This window comes from Cydia strobilella, chromosome 15 (genome assembly GCF_947568885.1).
Source record: "Cydia strobilella chromosome 15, ilCydStro3.1, whole genome shotgun sequence".
NCBI lineage: Eukaryota > Metazoa > Arthropoda > Insecta > Lepidoptera > Tortricidae > Cydia > Cydia strobilella.
In genome coordinates this window covers 8,359,427-8,377,509 of record NC_086055.1, presented here as the reverse complement: position 1 = coordinate 8,377,509, position 18,083 = coordinate 8,359,427, and the positions used below count along the sequence as shown (strand labels likewise).

Here is an 18,083-nt window from a genome sequence, read left to right as displayed (position 1 = left end):
CACACGCCCGCGGGGGCAAGGTCCAACTCTTTCTATATTTTAGCTGATACCCTTAAAAACAAAAAACAATTCGTTATTACGTCGAAATGATAATACTTTTTAAAAATAACAACAACTATTTTATTTGTTTCAGACAAAAATATTCCGCTACCCGTTTATATTGTAACTTTTTGTAAGACTAAAAATACGTATTGAACTGTCATAAATAAAAATTAATGCGATTTGAACACATTTTTTATATTGAAAACGTAATTAATACCTTATCTGTTGTCTAGTTATGTTAGCCTAAGTTTTATAAAGATCTATCAGGAAACAAGTCAAATTAAATTTTAAAAACTAGTTTTTACTGTAAAATGATTTACTGTAAAATTACTCATGGATCTTTACAAATCTTAGCGATATAAGTAGGTATATAAGTATACCTACGCTTAGATAATAATTTACTAATTGTTGTTACTAATTGCACTATTATCATTTTGCTAATGGTATTAGAGTTGACATTACAGTACCATTCATTTATACAATTATAAAACTTACAACAATTAAAAAATCGTTCCAGTCCTTTCGGAAATATTTACTATTCTGATAGTTATTGCAATGGAAGGAAGTGTAATTGTAATATAATTTGTAAAACTAGCAAATTCATAGAAACATATTTGCAGACCATTACCTACGTCAACAAGTCTTTTGTTTTTATCGTATAACTCGTTTTTATTAGCATTAGAAAAAAGGTTAACAATCTTGATGCTAAAAAAACGAGGTATAGAAAGATAAATTCTATCTAAATTTAACACTTGACGTAAGAGTAAGAGTCTTAGACAACAATATTTTCGTTCGCAAAAACACAAAGCTGATCGATCATTTTTTTATGTGATTAGAGAAAGTGATTAGGCAATCATGAAATGAGCAAGATAGTTTCAAAACCTGAATAAAGTTCATTGCAGTTCCAGCTGTTTGTTTTTAATACTGCTACCTACTAACACAATTTATTCTTATAACAAAACGATCAATTTTAATACACGGTGTGTTGTGTGTTTCGAAAATATCAAGCATCACTCAGATGCGATCACATTTATTTAAATCAGACACTTCTCAAATTATGATAAATTTTCTTTAAAACATTGACGTAAACTCGCCGATATTTAAAAACAGTCTAAAACTAAATTGGAATAAAAAATAATCTGGTATATCACATTCAATTTCGTAATTTAAATATACAACTTATAAGATATTGCCATTAATATTTGTGACTGTTCCATTAACATTTGTCGCTTCTTGTGGCTTTTTCGATAATCGCTGATGCGTGATGATTTCTCTGAAAACGCCGTCCTGTTTGGCCATGAGTTCTGCATAAGGTCCCTTTTCGACAATCACTCCGCCGTCGAGAACTGCTACTTCGTCGGCGGACTGTATAGTGCTCAATCTATGCGCTATTGTGAGCATGGTACGGTCTTTGCTTATGTTTTTCAGTGCTTTATCGACTAGGTATTCGGAAAACGTATCTAACGCTGAGGTAGCTTCGTCTAGGATAAGGATTTTTGGGTTCTGAAACAAGAAATTTACTTATATTGTAAATGTAAATGTCAGTAGGTTTTTTTTAGTTAAGTAACAAGGTCAATATCAGAGCAAAAGCTCGCCTGATTGCTTTGAACACATTGTTGACAAAGTGTCTCGACATATTATGATATTCTAGTTGTTTGGTAGACTAATAGACTACTAGAAAATGTAGAGACACGTTAAAAATGTGTACAAAGATATTAGGTATTCGATATACCTGTGATATTGACGCGTATGGTGCGTGCGTTTTCTTCCAAAAAAAAAACGATATCCGGGTATAAGAAAATTCTGAATTCATGGTAACGTAACCCTAAAGTGATGCATGATGCGATAGGGCCGAGTTATCAGTGTCACATTGTAAAGCAGGATTAACGCGATAGGACGAAGTCCAGCTTATATCGCCATTCAGTGATAATGTTATCGATTATTTTGGAGATGGACTTTGAACTTGTCTAGTTGCGTAGTATTTATCTAATATGAATGTAAACGAACCCAAATCTTCAAGTTGACAGAGATGTTTTAAATTAAACAGGACGATACAAAATAAATTAAAATCTTAGTGTTTTCAACTTTGTATATATTTTATATTTTAATTAAATTAATTATCTACAATCTTAAAATTAATGTTTCGGACCTACCTAAGGACTGTATCGTTTATTAATTATTATAAATATAGATAAAACCTGAACTAACTGTTGATATACTGTGTATTATTTTGTAATACTATGTTCTTAGGGTTTGATCTAAGGGTACCTATTTTTTTGCCATATCTGATCTAAGGTTTTTTTTTATTTTTTTTATTTTAGGGACTTTATGATGCTGTAGTGTACACATTAAGATGCGTTCGGACAGTATTGCCTTGCCCGCTCTGAGCGATGTACGTCTGTGCTAAACAATAAATCTGTGTTCATATTTGTGGTTTATTTATTGACTATTAAGATCCAGTCTCACCAAACTGGTCACCCCGACGTGATTCATGAATCACTGAAACGTCTGGGCAGCATTTCTAAGCCTGAAGGTAATTCTAGGAAATTCAAACAACCCGAAAGGGGCATTATGGCCGTCTTCTCTATATGCTCACCAAAATGCTTTCAATATCGTCTAGCAAATACATTTCGGACAAGCCTATGGAGCTTAATCTGAGACTATTTCACTGACTCCTTGGTACGATTTAAGGAAACAAAAGGATAATATGCTGCCAAAACATGTTACCTAAGTGTCCGCTTCATGATTGCTCAATTGAGGAGCTGCGGAATAAATGTGGTGAATTTTTATTTTTACATAAAACCGATATTTCACCCCACGCTTTGGATTCCCTTAAATTCCTGATGCAAGCGAAATGAGGGAGACAGCTAAAAGAATCAGCTAAAAACCAAAGCCTAACGGACATTCATGGCGTTGAACCATCACTAGAGCGGGTCGATAGAAACGCTCCATGGTAGTTATAAGTATTGGATGTCAGTCGGAGTTGTCGTAAGCACGTGTAACATACCATATTCTCCAAACTACTTCCGCTACTTGACACTATATGTAGACCACGAAAATAATAGTCTTTGTGGTAACAAACCCGATGTATGGAGTGAGCACTATGTCATCTTAATTCTCTTTGGTTTTTACTTAATAAAAGTCATAAGTATGTATACCCTATCTTATACAATTCAACTAGCCCATGTTTAATCATAAAATTTTACTATCTTAACTTTGTTTGCTTTTATTGTTTGTAGTTCGTAACAATCGCTGTTCGTAACCCAATTAACTTAGGGCAGTGTCATCATTCATCAACATATCAGTTTCAGAGGCCTCATATTTGTGGGTGTGGCTAAGCGTCACAGTATTGGTATAACCTACATCACATTAATGTATTGTAATTATAACTTTGCACGTTTAATGAGTGCTATTGTATTTATGTTTTTCTAATAAATAATAATAAAAACATTTACAGAACGATTTGGTTTTGTAAATATTTACTTCAAAACAATGTCGATACTGACAACGTCATATATAGATCTTTCAATGTCGTGCACAATTCATCATATGACGCGTGTAATATTTAATATTCAAGACAAGTAACAATGGGGTAAACAAATTACAGTTTAAAAAGTGCCACTGTGGAGTTGGGTCCAAACTATTGTACTTAATTTTTATGTCTCTAGTGTTCAAAATGTATCGAAAAAGAACTTAACGCACGACTAAATCTAACTCCGCAGTTTTTTAGCGCAGAATCACGTAAAGTAGAGACCTTACCTACATAAGTCAAGTTCTTCAAATAAAGACTCGTAAGACTCGAGTGTTCAGCAACAGGAAGTAAATCCGTCTCCTACCGTCATGGTCTGTTCTATGGGTGGATCAACTTGTTTTTATTGTTATTCCGTGCCGTCAACCAGGGGACAATTAAATCAGAAGAAATTTTCCAAACTACGTTCTACTAATATGCTATTATAACTCCCATAAAATTTAGTTGTTTTAAATACCATAAAACTGTCAAGGTATTAGGACTCCGCCCCAGTGTAAGCGTGGTATTACCTTAACGATGACACATGCTCCTGCACTCCGCCATCTCCATCATCCACCCATTTTGAAATATCATTCATTTGTTTACCTTGATCTGCTTCTGTATCACTCTTTCATATTCGAGCGATAGAGAGGCAGATAACGAAACTTCATTTCACATAGTATGTATACGTTAATATATGGTTTACAATATGTGCAAGTGCTGCACTCTGGCGGCAGAACATTGCAGTAATACCCCCTATTGGACGTGATTTCAAACTGAGTTATTGAACTTATACTTAGGGCGGCCGAACTGTCGCCGCCGCCGCCCACTAGCTCGTGTAAATGCGTGGTTCTGTCTCGACGTGCGAGATCAAAATGGGCTCACTACTATCATAGAGTAACTTATACTAGAGCGGTACTGTCATAGTAAATTTTGAAACCCCAGTAAATTCACTGCCATCTGTCGACACACTTTGAAACTAAAAATAAATATTTATAAAAATACGATAAAATGTATTTAAATATGGATAAATGTTTTTTTTATTTGCATTAATTATTTTTATATGATTTTGACCCATGTTCTTTCACTGGTATGCGTTAAAATTATAAATAACAAACGAAACAGTCAACGCCCTCTATACGAGTGTAGGCCAAAACTAGTGGCGCCATCTGATCGAGAATCAAATTTTCGTGATTTTCGAGGCACGTTTTTTCCTTAGACTGTATCCATCTATTACGGAGTTATATCTATCTTTGCTACTATGTTCTCTCTTCTGCTGCCTCACTGTGTTAACTACTCTGCTGACTCGCTGATCTGCCCTGTGCAAGTATTACCTTGACGATGGCGCGTGCTATGGCGACGCGCTGCTTCTGCCCGCCGCTGAGCTGTCCGCCGCGCGCGCCGACGCTGCGCGACCAGCCGTTGCCGGCGCCGGCGCCGCCGCGGACTAGCTGGTGTAGATGTGCTGTCCGCGCTGCTGCTAGCCACGCTGGCATTTTCTATAACAATAAGTAGGTATTGCTTAGAGCGTTTTCACATTGTCCGATCCGATATCGGATGTCAGAAGGAAGCAAAATGTAAGATATATGTGTTTCTCTGTATTTATTTATGTATTTAATAAATCATTATAACTAAAGAAAACACTCCAATGACACTCTCCTGCAGCCGTTTTTGTCATAGGCGCCTTCCGACATCCGATATTTCCGATAAATTTAGCCATGTCGGAGGTTATTGTTAGCTGCAGAACATTAACTTACCTTATCTTTATCTGTTTCATTTAGTTCTTCGGAGTCCTCTAATTCGTCTAACGATCCGTATAAAATATTATGCTTTATTGATCCACTAAACAACACGGGTTCCTAAAACAAAAATTGTTACATTAACAAAACATTAAAAACAAAATAAATATGAAAAATCATATACAAAAATATATCATAGAAATGGTCACAATACCCAGCTTGAACCATCGACATAATTAGCTCCATGCGTGAATTTTTTTAAATTTTGGTAATCATAATTTATATCGTTTGAACACCGAAAACAATAAAAATACTTTTGTAAACCTTCACATTATTTTATTAAAAAATATTTAAAATGTTGTATAGAATGTGTCCTTTATAAGGATCTCTGGGAGCCAGGAGGTTAAAACAATACATACCAACTAACACGGCTAGTTAAATAAAAACTTGTAAAAATTACCTGACTAACGTAACCAATATGACTCCTCAACCAAACAGGATCCAACTCCCTAATATCCACTCCATCAAGCAATATCCTGCCTTCCACAGGGTCATATAATCTCAATATGAGTGATGCTACAGTGCTTTTCCCGCACCCTGACCGACCGACTAGGGCTAAAGACCGTCCTGGGTGCAGATGTAGGTTTAGGCCTTTAAGTAGCGGGGCGCCTTGGTAGTCGAACTTAACGTTCTCTAGAATTATCTCGCCTTTTGGACGCTCTTTGGGCCTTAGGCCTCCTGTAACAATGCATAATGGGAAAACATTAGTTCATTTGCAGACGGGATTGTAAACTTCGGGATATATTCTCATAGAGATGAATGTTGTAAAATGTCGTAGTCCGGTTTTAAATTTCACAGTGTATTAGTTCGCTGTAATGCTGTGTAATTTTTTGCATCAATAAAAAATAAATAAAAAAATACCCGGCTCTTGAATATATTTAAATTTAACAAAAACCTGCGGAATCCTCAAAGCTGTGTCACAGAATAACTAATAGTACTACCGTACCGTGGCTGTGTGCTCTAATAAGTATATTTATAACTTTTCTTTAACAAAAGCTGGCTATATTGTAAATGGAATCACTGCAAGAAACTGCTATTTTACGGGAAAAAAATCCTGGAGTATATTTCACGACTTTTCTTGCCTAGCTTTTATGCTTTCACATATTTTATTTTAATCCGGAACGTTTAAACTACATATACATGCTTATGAATGTTAAAATGTTTATTCTAAACTGCAACTATTTTTCTAGTTTTTACCTGTGGTAGGTATTGCCGGCTCCCTATCAATAATATCCCACAGTCTTGTGGCAGCTCCCATTCCTTTATTCAGCTCCGTGTAGAAACTGCTCAGCCCTCCTATACTGATGCCGACGTACGCCGCATACAGCAGGAAGGAAGTTAGGTTGCCGACTGTCAATTGTTCCGTGGCAACCATACCGCCTCCGTAGTATAAGACTAGGATGATTATCACGTTGCCAGAAAGACCGGTCTGTAGAAAAAATTTTTTTTGGATTGAAGTTTTTTGCGTAGGCCCCTAATAAAAATGACAGTTGGTAACAATATTAAAAGGTAATTCCGTATCAATAGTACGCTACGCTGCTAGGTGGTGTTCTGCCTTTTCACCGAAGTTTTAATGCCGAATTTCACTTGCCAACCAAGCGTACTTTACGCAGATAATTTACTTTAGCAACCAACACTAATAAGTGGAATAAGAAAAGGAGTTCCGCTTGTAATATTAGTTGTAGTTTATGATGTAAAACGGCCCAGGTATATGAAACCACCAATCCGTAAAAGCTACAGACGGAGAACATTTTTTCATTTAATTTTATTCTCATAAAGCTCCCAACAGTGGTGGAGGCTAGTAACTATCTACCAAAAACAAGCGCGTAGTTGCAAACATTAGTCACCAGCCCGTAAAAGATCGATGGGGGATTAAATTTTATATTGAACTTTATTGCCTAGGTAATAAGAACTCACCAGTCCATAAAAACTGCCGACGGCGAGCGACTCCTTATACGCTAGCTGTAGAAGCTTCTCTATCCGCTTCGCGTATGACTCGCCCTCTGCCTGCTCTTTACTGAACGCTTTCACTGTTTTTATGTTCGATATCTTCTCTTCGGCGAGCTGAAAAAAGTTGTTGATATAAATTTTATTTGCATGTTCATTGATACAAAAATCAACATTTAGGAGATTAATAATAAATTAGTATTTGTTGCCTAAAGCCTAAAGAGTTGCAATAGGTACATGTTTTACGACCACTAATTTGTATGGCAAAGTGGACAATAACATAAAGACTTCAAGAGCAATTAAGGCAGAGGTGATATATTTCCCACCTGATTTTAAACTTTATTTAAAAGTGATAGGGTTCCATTTTGCATAATTTCTGACACCCTTATGTCTTATATAGGGTTAAGAGTTAAGTTGCATATGGGAATAAAATTTACAGGAGGGACATTTTGGGGTATTATGTACAAAGTAATTAAGATTGGGACCATTTAGAAAAGAGATGTTTCAATTTTTTTTTTATACCACGTCAGTGGCAATCAAGCATACGGCCCGCCTGATGGTAAGCAGTTACCGTAGCCTATGAACGCCTGCAACACCGGAGATATTACACGTGCGTTGCCGACCCTTTAAAAACCTGTACACTCTTTTTTGAAGAATCCCATACTGTAGCCCCTCGGGAAAACCTCGGCAGGGAGCTCATTCCACAGCCGAAGCGTACGCGGGAAAATTCCTCTTAAACCGCACAGTACGCGACCATTTAGGTGCTAGGGTGTGAGGATGAACACCCTGCCGATGGCGAGCGGTGCGGTGATAGAAAGCGGCCGTTGGCATCATGTCAAACAGTTCTTCAGAGCACAGCCCATTGTACAAGCGGTAGAACACGCATAAGGAGGCGAAGTCTCTCCTTAAAGGTTCAATACCGCTTGTGAGTTTGGGATCGTCGACGATTCGTACAGCGCGCCTTTGGACTGAGTCGAAGGGTCCAAGCTGGCATACAGGTGCTCTTGCCCAAAGGTGACAGCAGTACTCTATATGGGGTCTGACTTGCGATTTATATAGCAGCAGTCTTTGCCCTGGAGTAAAGTATCCCCGTGCTTTATTGAGCACACCGAGTTTTTTGGATGCCAGATCAGCCTTCCCTTCCAGGTGGCTACGGAATTGGACGTCACTGGAAATGTCGACACCAAGGATCCCAATACTCCCTGACATGGTAAGGGCTGTGCCTTCGAACTGTGGGACCACAGTAAATGGGGTTTTATTAGCGGTGAACGCGAAAACTTGTGTCTTGGTGGGGTTGAATCGCACTAAATTGTCCCGGCCCCACACCGAAACTCTGGATAGAGTTCCATGCATATATGCGCTCTAACTGCTCTAGAAATGCCATCGATTGTTACTTTATCATTCAAAATATCAATAACAGTATTATCTGCCACCATAAAAAATTACCACGACCAAGGTATAGCAACTGCAATGTACAAAACATTCAAGCAAAAAATCTTCCACCTATAAAGTGAATGGCAGTGTACGGCTCTATATTTTATTTCTTATTATTTAACTAGTTAAAACTTATAGGTACAGACCTCACTAGTCTCTGCGAAACTGTCCTGCAGTTGCCTCGTGATATTCCTCACTAAGTGGCCGTATATGACGGCTAGCACTGACATGGGCGGCACCACGTATAGACCGATCATCGCTAGCGATGGTGACATATAGATCTATTGGAACATGTACTGACCTCACTAGTCTCCGCTAACTGTCCTGCAGTTGCCTGGTGATATTCCTCACGAATCGGTCGTATATGACGGCTAGCACTGACACGGGCGGCACCACGTATAGACCGATCATCGCCAGCGATGGTGACATATAGATATATGGGAACACATACTGACCTCACTAGTCTCAGCTAAACTGGCCTGCAGTTGCCTTGTGATATTCCTCACGAAGCGGCCGTATATGACGGCTAGCACCGACACGGGCGGCACCACGCATGGACCGACCATCGCCAGCGATGGGGACATATAGATATATGGGAACACGTACTGACCTCACTAGTCTCAGCTAAACTGTCCTGCAGTTGCCTTGTGATATTCCTTACGAAGCGGCCGTATATGACGGCTAGCACCGACACGGGCGGCACCACGCATAGACCGACCATCGCCAGCGATGGGGACATATAGATATATGGGAACACGTACTGACCTCGCTAGTCTCAGCTAAACTGTCCTGCAGTTGCCTTGTGATATTCCTCACGAAGCGGCCGTATATGACGGCTAGCACCGACACGGGCGGCACCACGCATAGACCGACCATCGCCAGCGATGGGGACATATAGATATATGGGAACACGTACTGACCTCACTAGTCTCAGCTAAACTGTCCTGCAGTTGCCTTGTGATATTCCTCACGAAGCGGCCGTATATGACGGCTAGCACCGACACGGGCGGCACCACGCATAGACCGACCATCGCCAGCGATGGGGACATATACATCTGTGAATTGAAGGGGGATTTCAAGCACATGAAATAATAAACCACAAACAAAAGCAATTTGAATAAAATCCATGCTAATAATTTATACTGTCGCGTTTTGTACATATACTCATTATTTAGTGAATTCAACGTTTTGTACACATATGTAGCGGTTTTATCCGACGTTTCAGCTGGGTTGTGCTGCTGTGGTCATGGACGATTTCATTCATGCATCCATCCATGAAAAAATATCGCGCTAGACCCATTTAAGCCTTTAAATAAGGCAGAAGGAATATATTTGCCACATGATTTTGAACTTTGTTTTAAAGTGATAGGGTTCAATTTTGCATAATTTCTGACACCTTATGCCTTATACAGGGTAAAATCACGAAATAAAATTCATGCACTCTAGTCTACGGTGTATCTGGGCTAGAGTAGCTCTACCTCGTTTTCACGCAAAATAGGCACAATTGTTATAGATTTGCGGAAAATGCCCAGCAAAACGAACTAACTATTACCTAACTGGTGTATCTGACAGGTGCAGCTATCTGTCTGTCTCTATATCCTAGAAGGCCTGTATCCATCCTCTAAATCACATAACAAAGTATTTTCAAAAACATAATTCATGATGAGTACCAACTATCTCAAGATATTTTATTTGTTATGATTAAATAAATAAATAGATAAGTTTATTTTTTCCTCAAATGGCATAAGGAATCACAAATAAATCGAAATATAATGGGGCAAATATTATGAGACAATCTTACACAAATCGACCTAATCTCACAGTAGGCTTGTGTTGTGAGTACTAGACGACGATATATACAATATATAGGTACACATTCGAACCCGCGACCTCCAGCTTCGTAGGCAGGGCAACTACCGACTAGGCTACGGAGGCCGTTGTTGATTAAGATTTCAAAGATAAGATAAGTAACAGATCAAAACTACGAGTATATCAAGATATTTCACAATATTTTTATCATTACACGCAATAAGTTCTTGTATTGACATTGTTTTATATTTTTTTTATTTTTTACTATTGTGTCATTTTAGCGTTTTTAATTTATTTATATTTGAATTGTTTTATTAATATTAATTTTAACTTTATTTATACTGATGTTCAATTCTAATTCTAATTGTTATTATTACAAAAAAACGATCATTATACGACAAGTAGTACAAGCTGAAATGTACGTATATTTTACCTGTGTGAAAATTGTATACATGTGATAAATAAACTAAACTAAGTGTTCATCTTTCATATTCTAGGATGCAATATCGTTTCATTTACATTTTTATAAACATTTGATACATTAAATTCTTTATTTCATATATTTTAATTGTGTATGTATTTACCATCATGCCAGTCCCCGCTCCAACCATAAACAATGACCTCAGGCCATCACTGACATTCTGGCTGAGGTTGCGACCCACCAGCTGAGTGTCAGCCGACAGTCTATTCACCAGTTCACCAGTGGATGTTTTACCAAACCATGCGGGTTCCTGCCGCAATATTGCGTTGAAAACTTGTTTACGGAGAGCTTGTGTCATTCTCTGGCCTGGAAATAGAAAGGGGTAATATTATATAGGACAAGAGATAGTGACTGGAAAAAAGAACCAAACCAATGAGATCAACAGACGCGTACGACTAGCCTGAGCAGCCTATTCCATTCTCGAGTTTGCCTTCAAAATAAACCTTAAGGCCGAACAAAAAGCATGCATATTTGACCAATGTATCCTGCCTGTTCTCACTTATGGAGCTGAAACCTGGGTTTTCACCAAAGACATACTACGTAAACTGAGCGTTGCCCAGCGGGCGTTAGAGAGAAAACTGCTGGGGATCACATTGAGAGACCATAAAACAAATGAATGGCTGAGACAACAGAGCAAGGTCAATGATGTTATAAAACGCGTAGCCAGTTTGAAGTTGTAATGGGCTGGTCATATAGCACGAAAGACCGATTCGTGGAGTAAACTACTACTGGAGTGGCGACGATGGGGGGAAGAGAGTCCTCAAAGTAGACCCCAGATGTGTTGGGATTGGGACGACAACATCAAGAAGACTGCGGGGAAGCAGTGGCTCCAAGTCGCACAGAACCGTGACGAATGGCGCAAAATGAAGGAGGCCTACACCCAAAGGGTAGAAAAAGGCTATAGAGAGAGAGAGCATATTATAGAAGGACTAGTAGGAGTACCACGTTGTGTCACTTAGAAATACCTCTGTTTTAATATGGTCTGATGGTTCTAGTAATATCCTAGGACAAATTAACGTTCTTAATTGAAAACTTTGTTTCATAGCATTTTAAAAAAATACCAAAAAGAGCAATAGTAATAGCCTTTATTTCATGCTTCTTTTTTTACAATTACATAAAATTTCAATTATTATTGGTTTATTATTTGCATGTCGCTTGTGCGGAAAAGGCCTCCCCCAGTTTTTCCCATTCCTTCCTATCCTGTGCTGTGCAAAAAGAGCAATACCTATTCATATGTACAGTTAAGAAATGTAATTCCCTACCCAATTAGTTTAAATGTTGTTAGACATTTGCAATGCATTAAGGTTGAAATTTGCGACATGTCAAAGCAACGTCATGCTCTAGCTAGTTCTTAAGCCTAGTTCTGACTACGTTAGTAATTTAGTCGAGTGGCGAGTATTACATGTCCGAACAACTAAACTAAATTATTGTAGTGCGAACCAGCCTTTCATTATGTAGCACGCTCGTCTGCTCTGCGAGCGATTATTGGTCAGTTGATCGATTTAAGTAACCCAAATACTCGCCACTCGATTAAATTACTAACATAGTCTGAACTAGGTTTTTTGGTGACATTGGTGACAGTTTGCTGACGGTATTGAACCTTAGGTGGGTTGAAAATTCCTTGACTGTACAGTCACACTCCTTGATTAATGAGCCATTTAGGGTTCCAGCTAAATTAGACATTCCAAAGCGTAAGTAATGAACTAGAAATTTAGCTAGGACCCTAAATGGGTCATCAATCACGGAGAGTGACCACACTTGAATGTTGCAGTATAATCAAGTATGGTCAACAAAATATTTAGAATATAGTCCTGCAAGAAACTTGTATTTATGTAAAACATGTGTTTCAATTATAGTTTACACCATTTGCACCATCCAGATTTGGCAAACTAATCAACAACACGACTCAACATCACTTGGTAGTAAATTATGAAACCATACATAAAAAAAAGGCCATGGAAGTCATGGAATTAACTAAAACTTCTATTTCATTAAAGACTAAAAAGTCTTAAAACTCACCAAGTTGATTGACAAAAAAGGAAATTCATATTAGGGAATTTTTACATAATTGTAATAATTACATTTGGAGTCAACTAATAAAAATAAAATAAAAATAAAATAAAATAAAATAGCCATTTATTTCGACCTCAAATTAAAAAAAATTACATTTCTTGTCAAGTTTTAGGAAAAGAAAAACAAAACATGTCAAATTCTTAATTTAAACATAATAATAATAAAGTTCTTTGTCGTATATGCTATTTGGTATTTTTATTGACATCGGTCGACTTGCCTCCCGGCATAGGCCTCCCCTAAGACCTTCCATTCCTCTCTGTTGCTTGCTCTTCTTGTCCATGTTGGTCCAGCGATAGCTCTTATGTCATCTTCCCATCTGCGGTAAGGCCTGCCTCTTTTCCGTTTCCCATCTTTGGGGTACCAAGTTGTAACAATTTTTGACCATTTCTATCCTGGTTCTCTCAGCATGTGCCCAGTCCATTTCCATTTAAGGTTACTTGTTACATAGGATACATCCATTAGTTTTGTGTTATTTCTTATGGTGCTTAGTCTTATTTTGTCTTTCTTCTTTATGTTGAGAATACTTCTCTCTATGTTGTGTTGGCACACTTCTAAGGATTTCCTATTCTTTTGCGTTAAGGCCCATGTTTGGCAACCATAGGTCATGCTAGGGAGGATGCAAGAGTTAAACAGTTTACTTTTGCATTTTAGTGGGATATCTGGATTTTTCATAATCTCTTTCCATGACCAGTATTTTTTCCATGCAATACACACTCTGTTTTCTGTTTCCTTGTCATTCTGGTGTTCTGGGGAAATTATTTGTCCTAGATATGTGTATTCATTTACATATTCTATTGTGTTGTTGTTTATTGATAGCTCAATTTTTTGTCCGTTTGTCATAAGTTTAGTTTTTTCTGTGTTGATTTCTAGTCCCACTTTTCTGCTTTCATAAGAAAGTTGTTGTAACATTTCTTGCAAATCTTCTGTGCTTTCCGAGAGCAGTATGAGGTCATCGGCAAACCGCAAGTGGCTCAGCAACATTCCGTCTATTTTTAGACCATATTCGTTCCAGTTCAAGTTTCTGAATACTTGTTCTAGAGTTGCTGAGAACAATTTAGGTGATAGTGGGTCTCCTTGTCTCACTCCTTTCTTCAGTTTGAATTCCTCACCTACTGTTTCTAGTTTTATTTTAGCTGTTATGCAGAAGTATATATTGCTGATTATTCTTATGTATTTATTCTGGACGTTTTGCATTTTCAGCGCTTACCATATATAGTTGTGGAGCAAAGAGTCGAAGGCTTTGCTGTAGTCTATAAAAGCTAGGTAGTACTGCTTACCATACTCATTGCTCTTTTCTATTATTTGTTTAATGGTATGAATGTGGTCTATTGTAGCAAAGCCTTTCCTGAAGCCTGCTTGCTCCTTTGGTTGGTTTTCATCTAGCACTTTCTCTATGCGTTGTAGTATGATTTTGGAAAATATCTTGTATAGGTTTGACATAAGACTGATGGGCCTATAGTTGCCAATGTCGTTTCTATCGCCTTTTTTGTGTAGCAGGATGATAGTAGAGGTAGTCCATTGTTTAGGTATTTCTTCTTTTTGAAGGATCTCATTGAATAACTTGAAGATGCTTTTAAGTGATGCTGGGAGTGTGCATTTTAGAAGTTCGTTAGAGATTTGATCTTCGCCAGTTGAGGAGTCAACTAAACAAGAAGTTAATTACCATTCAATGGCATTAATCATAAACTGGTAGTTATAGAGTGAATCCACAACTTAATGCAAGCACCCAAAATAAAGTTTTTGTTATTCAAATAATTAATTGCCCATGACATTTTTTTAACTACTTTAGTGGCAAACAAGCATACAACCTGCCTGATGTTAAGCAGTCTCTGTAGCTTATGTACGCCTGCAACTCCAGAGGAGTTACCTGCGCGTTGCCGACCCTAACACTGCACCCTCATTAAGCTCTCTGGCAACCTCACTCACCGGCAGGAACACAACACTATGAGAAACCTTGTTTATGAAATAACCTTTGCATTACACCATAAATCTCTGTTTGATAAAATAAAATGGATCGCTATCTGTTTAATAAAATAAAATGGATAAAGGATACATGCTCGAGGTCGCTGAGAAAATGCACAAAACTAAGAATCCCACTGCATAAAACTGCGTCCTTCAGGGGGAGTTTTAAATTTGCCGCTAGTAAAGTCTGGAATGACCTACCACCCCCCTTGCGAGAACCTTCAGCGTTCTTAAAATATAAGAGACTAGTTCGAACACATTTATTAAATATGCAAAATATGTTGTAAACTCTAATAACTATATATTTATTTATTTATTTATTGCTATATATATATACATCTTTTTTAATCATTTTTTCTTTTTTAATTATCTTTTTTAATTTTTATCTGTATGTAATGACAAAACATGATACACACACACAGTACAAAATACATTCTTACCTACACTACATCCACATATCAGCCCCACATATCCATATACGCACACTAATAACACAAATACACATAAAGTTATAAATATAGAGCTGTACCTAAGAAGGGTACATTATGCTAGTAGCGACCGACCCCAACCGTCCCGGGACCAGTCTGAAAATCAGCACGGAGCCCTCTGGCACTGCACATGCTGAGATTGGGACCCTTTGCCTCACCATAGATTTAAGTTAATAGTTATTATGTTATGTTAAGTTGATATTTAAGTTTAAGTTTAGTTTATATTGTATTTTTAAGCTATCCTTTCATAAATTATAGATTTTTTCCTAAGGTGTGGCAATAAAGATTTTTTATTTATTTATTTATTATTTATTAAATAAATAAATAAATTACCTGATATTGACATAAGATACACTCTTCCAAAGTTACATAAGCCTCCAATAAGAAATACTCCACAGAGCATCAAACAGAGTGTGTCAAGTTTCTCTCTTGCTCCTGCCAGGTCATTTGTACTGCTGTAGATGATGTCCAGGACTTTACCCAGCGAGAATGGGATGGCCATGGTCACACTTGATGATATGATAAGTAATCCAATAGCACCTAGAAACAGTTCATAAAAAATCATAAATGTATTATATTAACTCAACTGAATATTTATTTATCAATACCACAACTAAATCTGTGTACTTAAGTACACTTTGTTCAATAGTCTTAGGTAGGTACCTAGTAATATTCACATTACCATCAGTAACTGTACTAATAATTTAAATTTTTTAAATATTTACCAGTCAGAGTCCATTTTTCCGGAGCTGCTAATGCAAATAATCGCTTCAATTCCGAAGGCTTTAATTTTACATTTATTTTCTTAGACCCAGTAATTGCAGAATTTACTTTCGACGTTTCAATAGGTTCGTTCTTAGTTTTAACTTCCACTTGGCTCGAATAATACCTCGTTTTCGTATTAAATAAACCATTTCTACTGTGCGAAGCCCTTTCGTAATAATTCCTAAAGACTGGGGCCTTGTGAGAGAAATATAACCTGTGACCGCAGTGATGACACGAATGCTTGGCAATAGGTAAACCAAACAATACATGTGTACGCCTACTAGATATCCTAACGTTAAAATTTACAAGCAGTCGTAACATTTTATAATTTTTAAACTTTATTCGAAAAGAAAATAAATAATTTCCCCTGTCATATCACTTGTCAAATATTATCTGTCAATTCTGTCATTGTGTCATTCTCCTTTTCTCCCCACGTCTTGTGGTGTGTCAATGTCAAAGTGTAACCAGAGTAAATTTTTACAATCGATATAATCTGATATAATCATCGATGACATAATCGTTTAGTTTACAAATAGAATATTATAGTTTGTCAAAGGACTGTGTCATTTTAAACAAAGACAGAGAGAATCATACTATCTTTGTCTTACACTAGTACTAGCACCCAAAAGAAAAGGATGAGTATAGTTTTTTTTGTTCTTATTTACTGACAATTTGGTTTGAACAGCTATATACCTATAGGTTACTGTCATAGTAAATTTATGGTAAATTTTGTAGGTCACAGTAAATTTTTACTCATCTATCGACACACGATTAAAACTAAAAATGTATGAAAATATAAAAAAATGTAGGGTCATTGTGCCTGTTTCCGTCCACATGCAGGGGGGTGTCACTGCGCAGTTTAGGTATGTTTGGCCGGCGCACCGCCCGGAAAGGTGTATGTATGGCAGTGGTCTGCCGCTCGGCTCGCACGATAGTCGTGTCACGTGGCGCTCGCGCAAAATTGAAAATACGCAATGGCTTCGAAACCTAAATCGCGATCTAATCTGTATAAAAGATAATGTTCTGTTTACGGATGTCTGAATAAACGGAAGAACAAGGAAGCAGAAAAAACATATTTTCAAAGGAATAAGTACTTCTGTGGCATACCTACTTCCGTGAGAATCAGACATACTATCCCCGGCTAAAAATTTTATGTTTACAGAATCAACGTTTGTAATTCCTACATATTTATCTAAAAATAATAAATCAGTAGGTAAAGGTACAAAAACTTGTCAAGTGACAACCCCGTGCCGACACTCGCAGCTCGGTCATAAAACTGCGGCGCGCAAAGAATATTCACTGTTCGTGCGCGGTTATAAGTTTCAATTTTGCTTGCAGGCGGCGTGTGTAGGTATAATTTTATACCTAAATCTGGCTTTTGTGAAGGAATGAATTTTCTGTACGGTAGTACTATTAGTTATTCTGTGCCACATGTTCAGTTTTCGTCCACTTGACGGATTTGCAAATAATATAATCATAGAGTAACTTATACTAGAGCGGTACTGTCATAGTAAATTTTGTAACCCCAGTAAATTCACTGCCATCTGTCGACACACTTTAAAACTAAAAATGAATATTTATAAAAATACGATAAAATGTATTTAAATATGGATAATTGATTTTTTTATTTGCATTAATTATTTTTATATGATTTTGACCCATGTTCTTTCACTGGTATGCGTTAAAATTATAAATAACAAACGAAATAGTCAACGCCCTCTATACGAGTGTAGGCCAAAACTAGTGGCGCCATCTGATCGAGAATCAAATTTTCG

General features: G+C 37.3%; 1 protein-coding gene across 2 annotated transcripts; it reads right to left on the bottom strand.

The window, feature by feature from the left end:
* Positions 1-97: 97 nt before the first annotated feature.
* On the bottom strand, positions 98-16,691 carry LOC134747978 (ATP-binding cassette sub-family B member 10, mitochondrial). 2 transcript variants are annotated; one of them, XM_063682658.1, is made up of 10 exons: positions 16,269-16,691; positions 15,877-16,083; positions 11,124-11,326; positions 9,651-9,785; positions 7,267-7,413; positions 6,547-6,778; positions 5,750-6,027; positions 5,308-5,409; positions 4,885-5,049; positions 98-1,545 (listed from the first exon to the last, which is right to left on the bottom strand). In XM_063682658.1, the coding sequence occupies exons 1-10, from the start codon at positions 16,627-16,629 to the stop codon at positions 1,222-1,224; spliced, it is 2,154 nt and encodes a 717-aa protein (XP_063538728.1). In that variant the 5' UTR covers positions 16,630-16,691; the 3' UTR covers positions 98-1,221. The 2 variants fall into 2 exon arrangements, with proteins under 2 accessions (XP_063538728.1, XP_063538729.1); XM_063682659.1 differs by lacking the exon at positions 9,651-9,785 and adding an exon at positions 8,877-9,011.
* Positions 16,692-18,083: the final 1,392 nt, after the last annotated feature.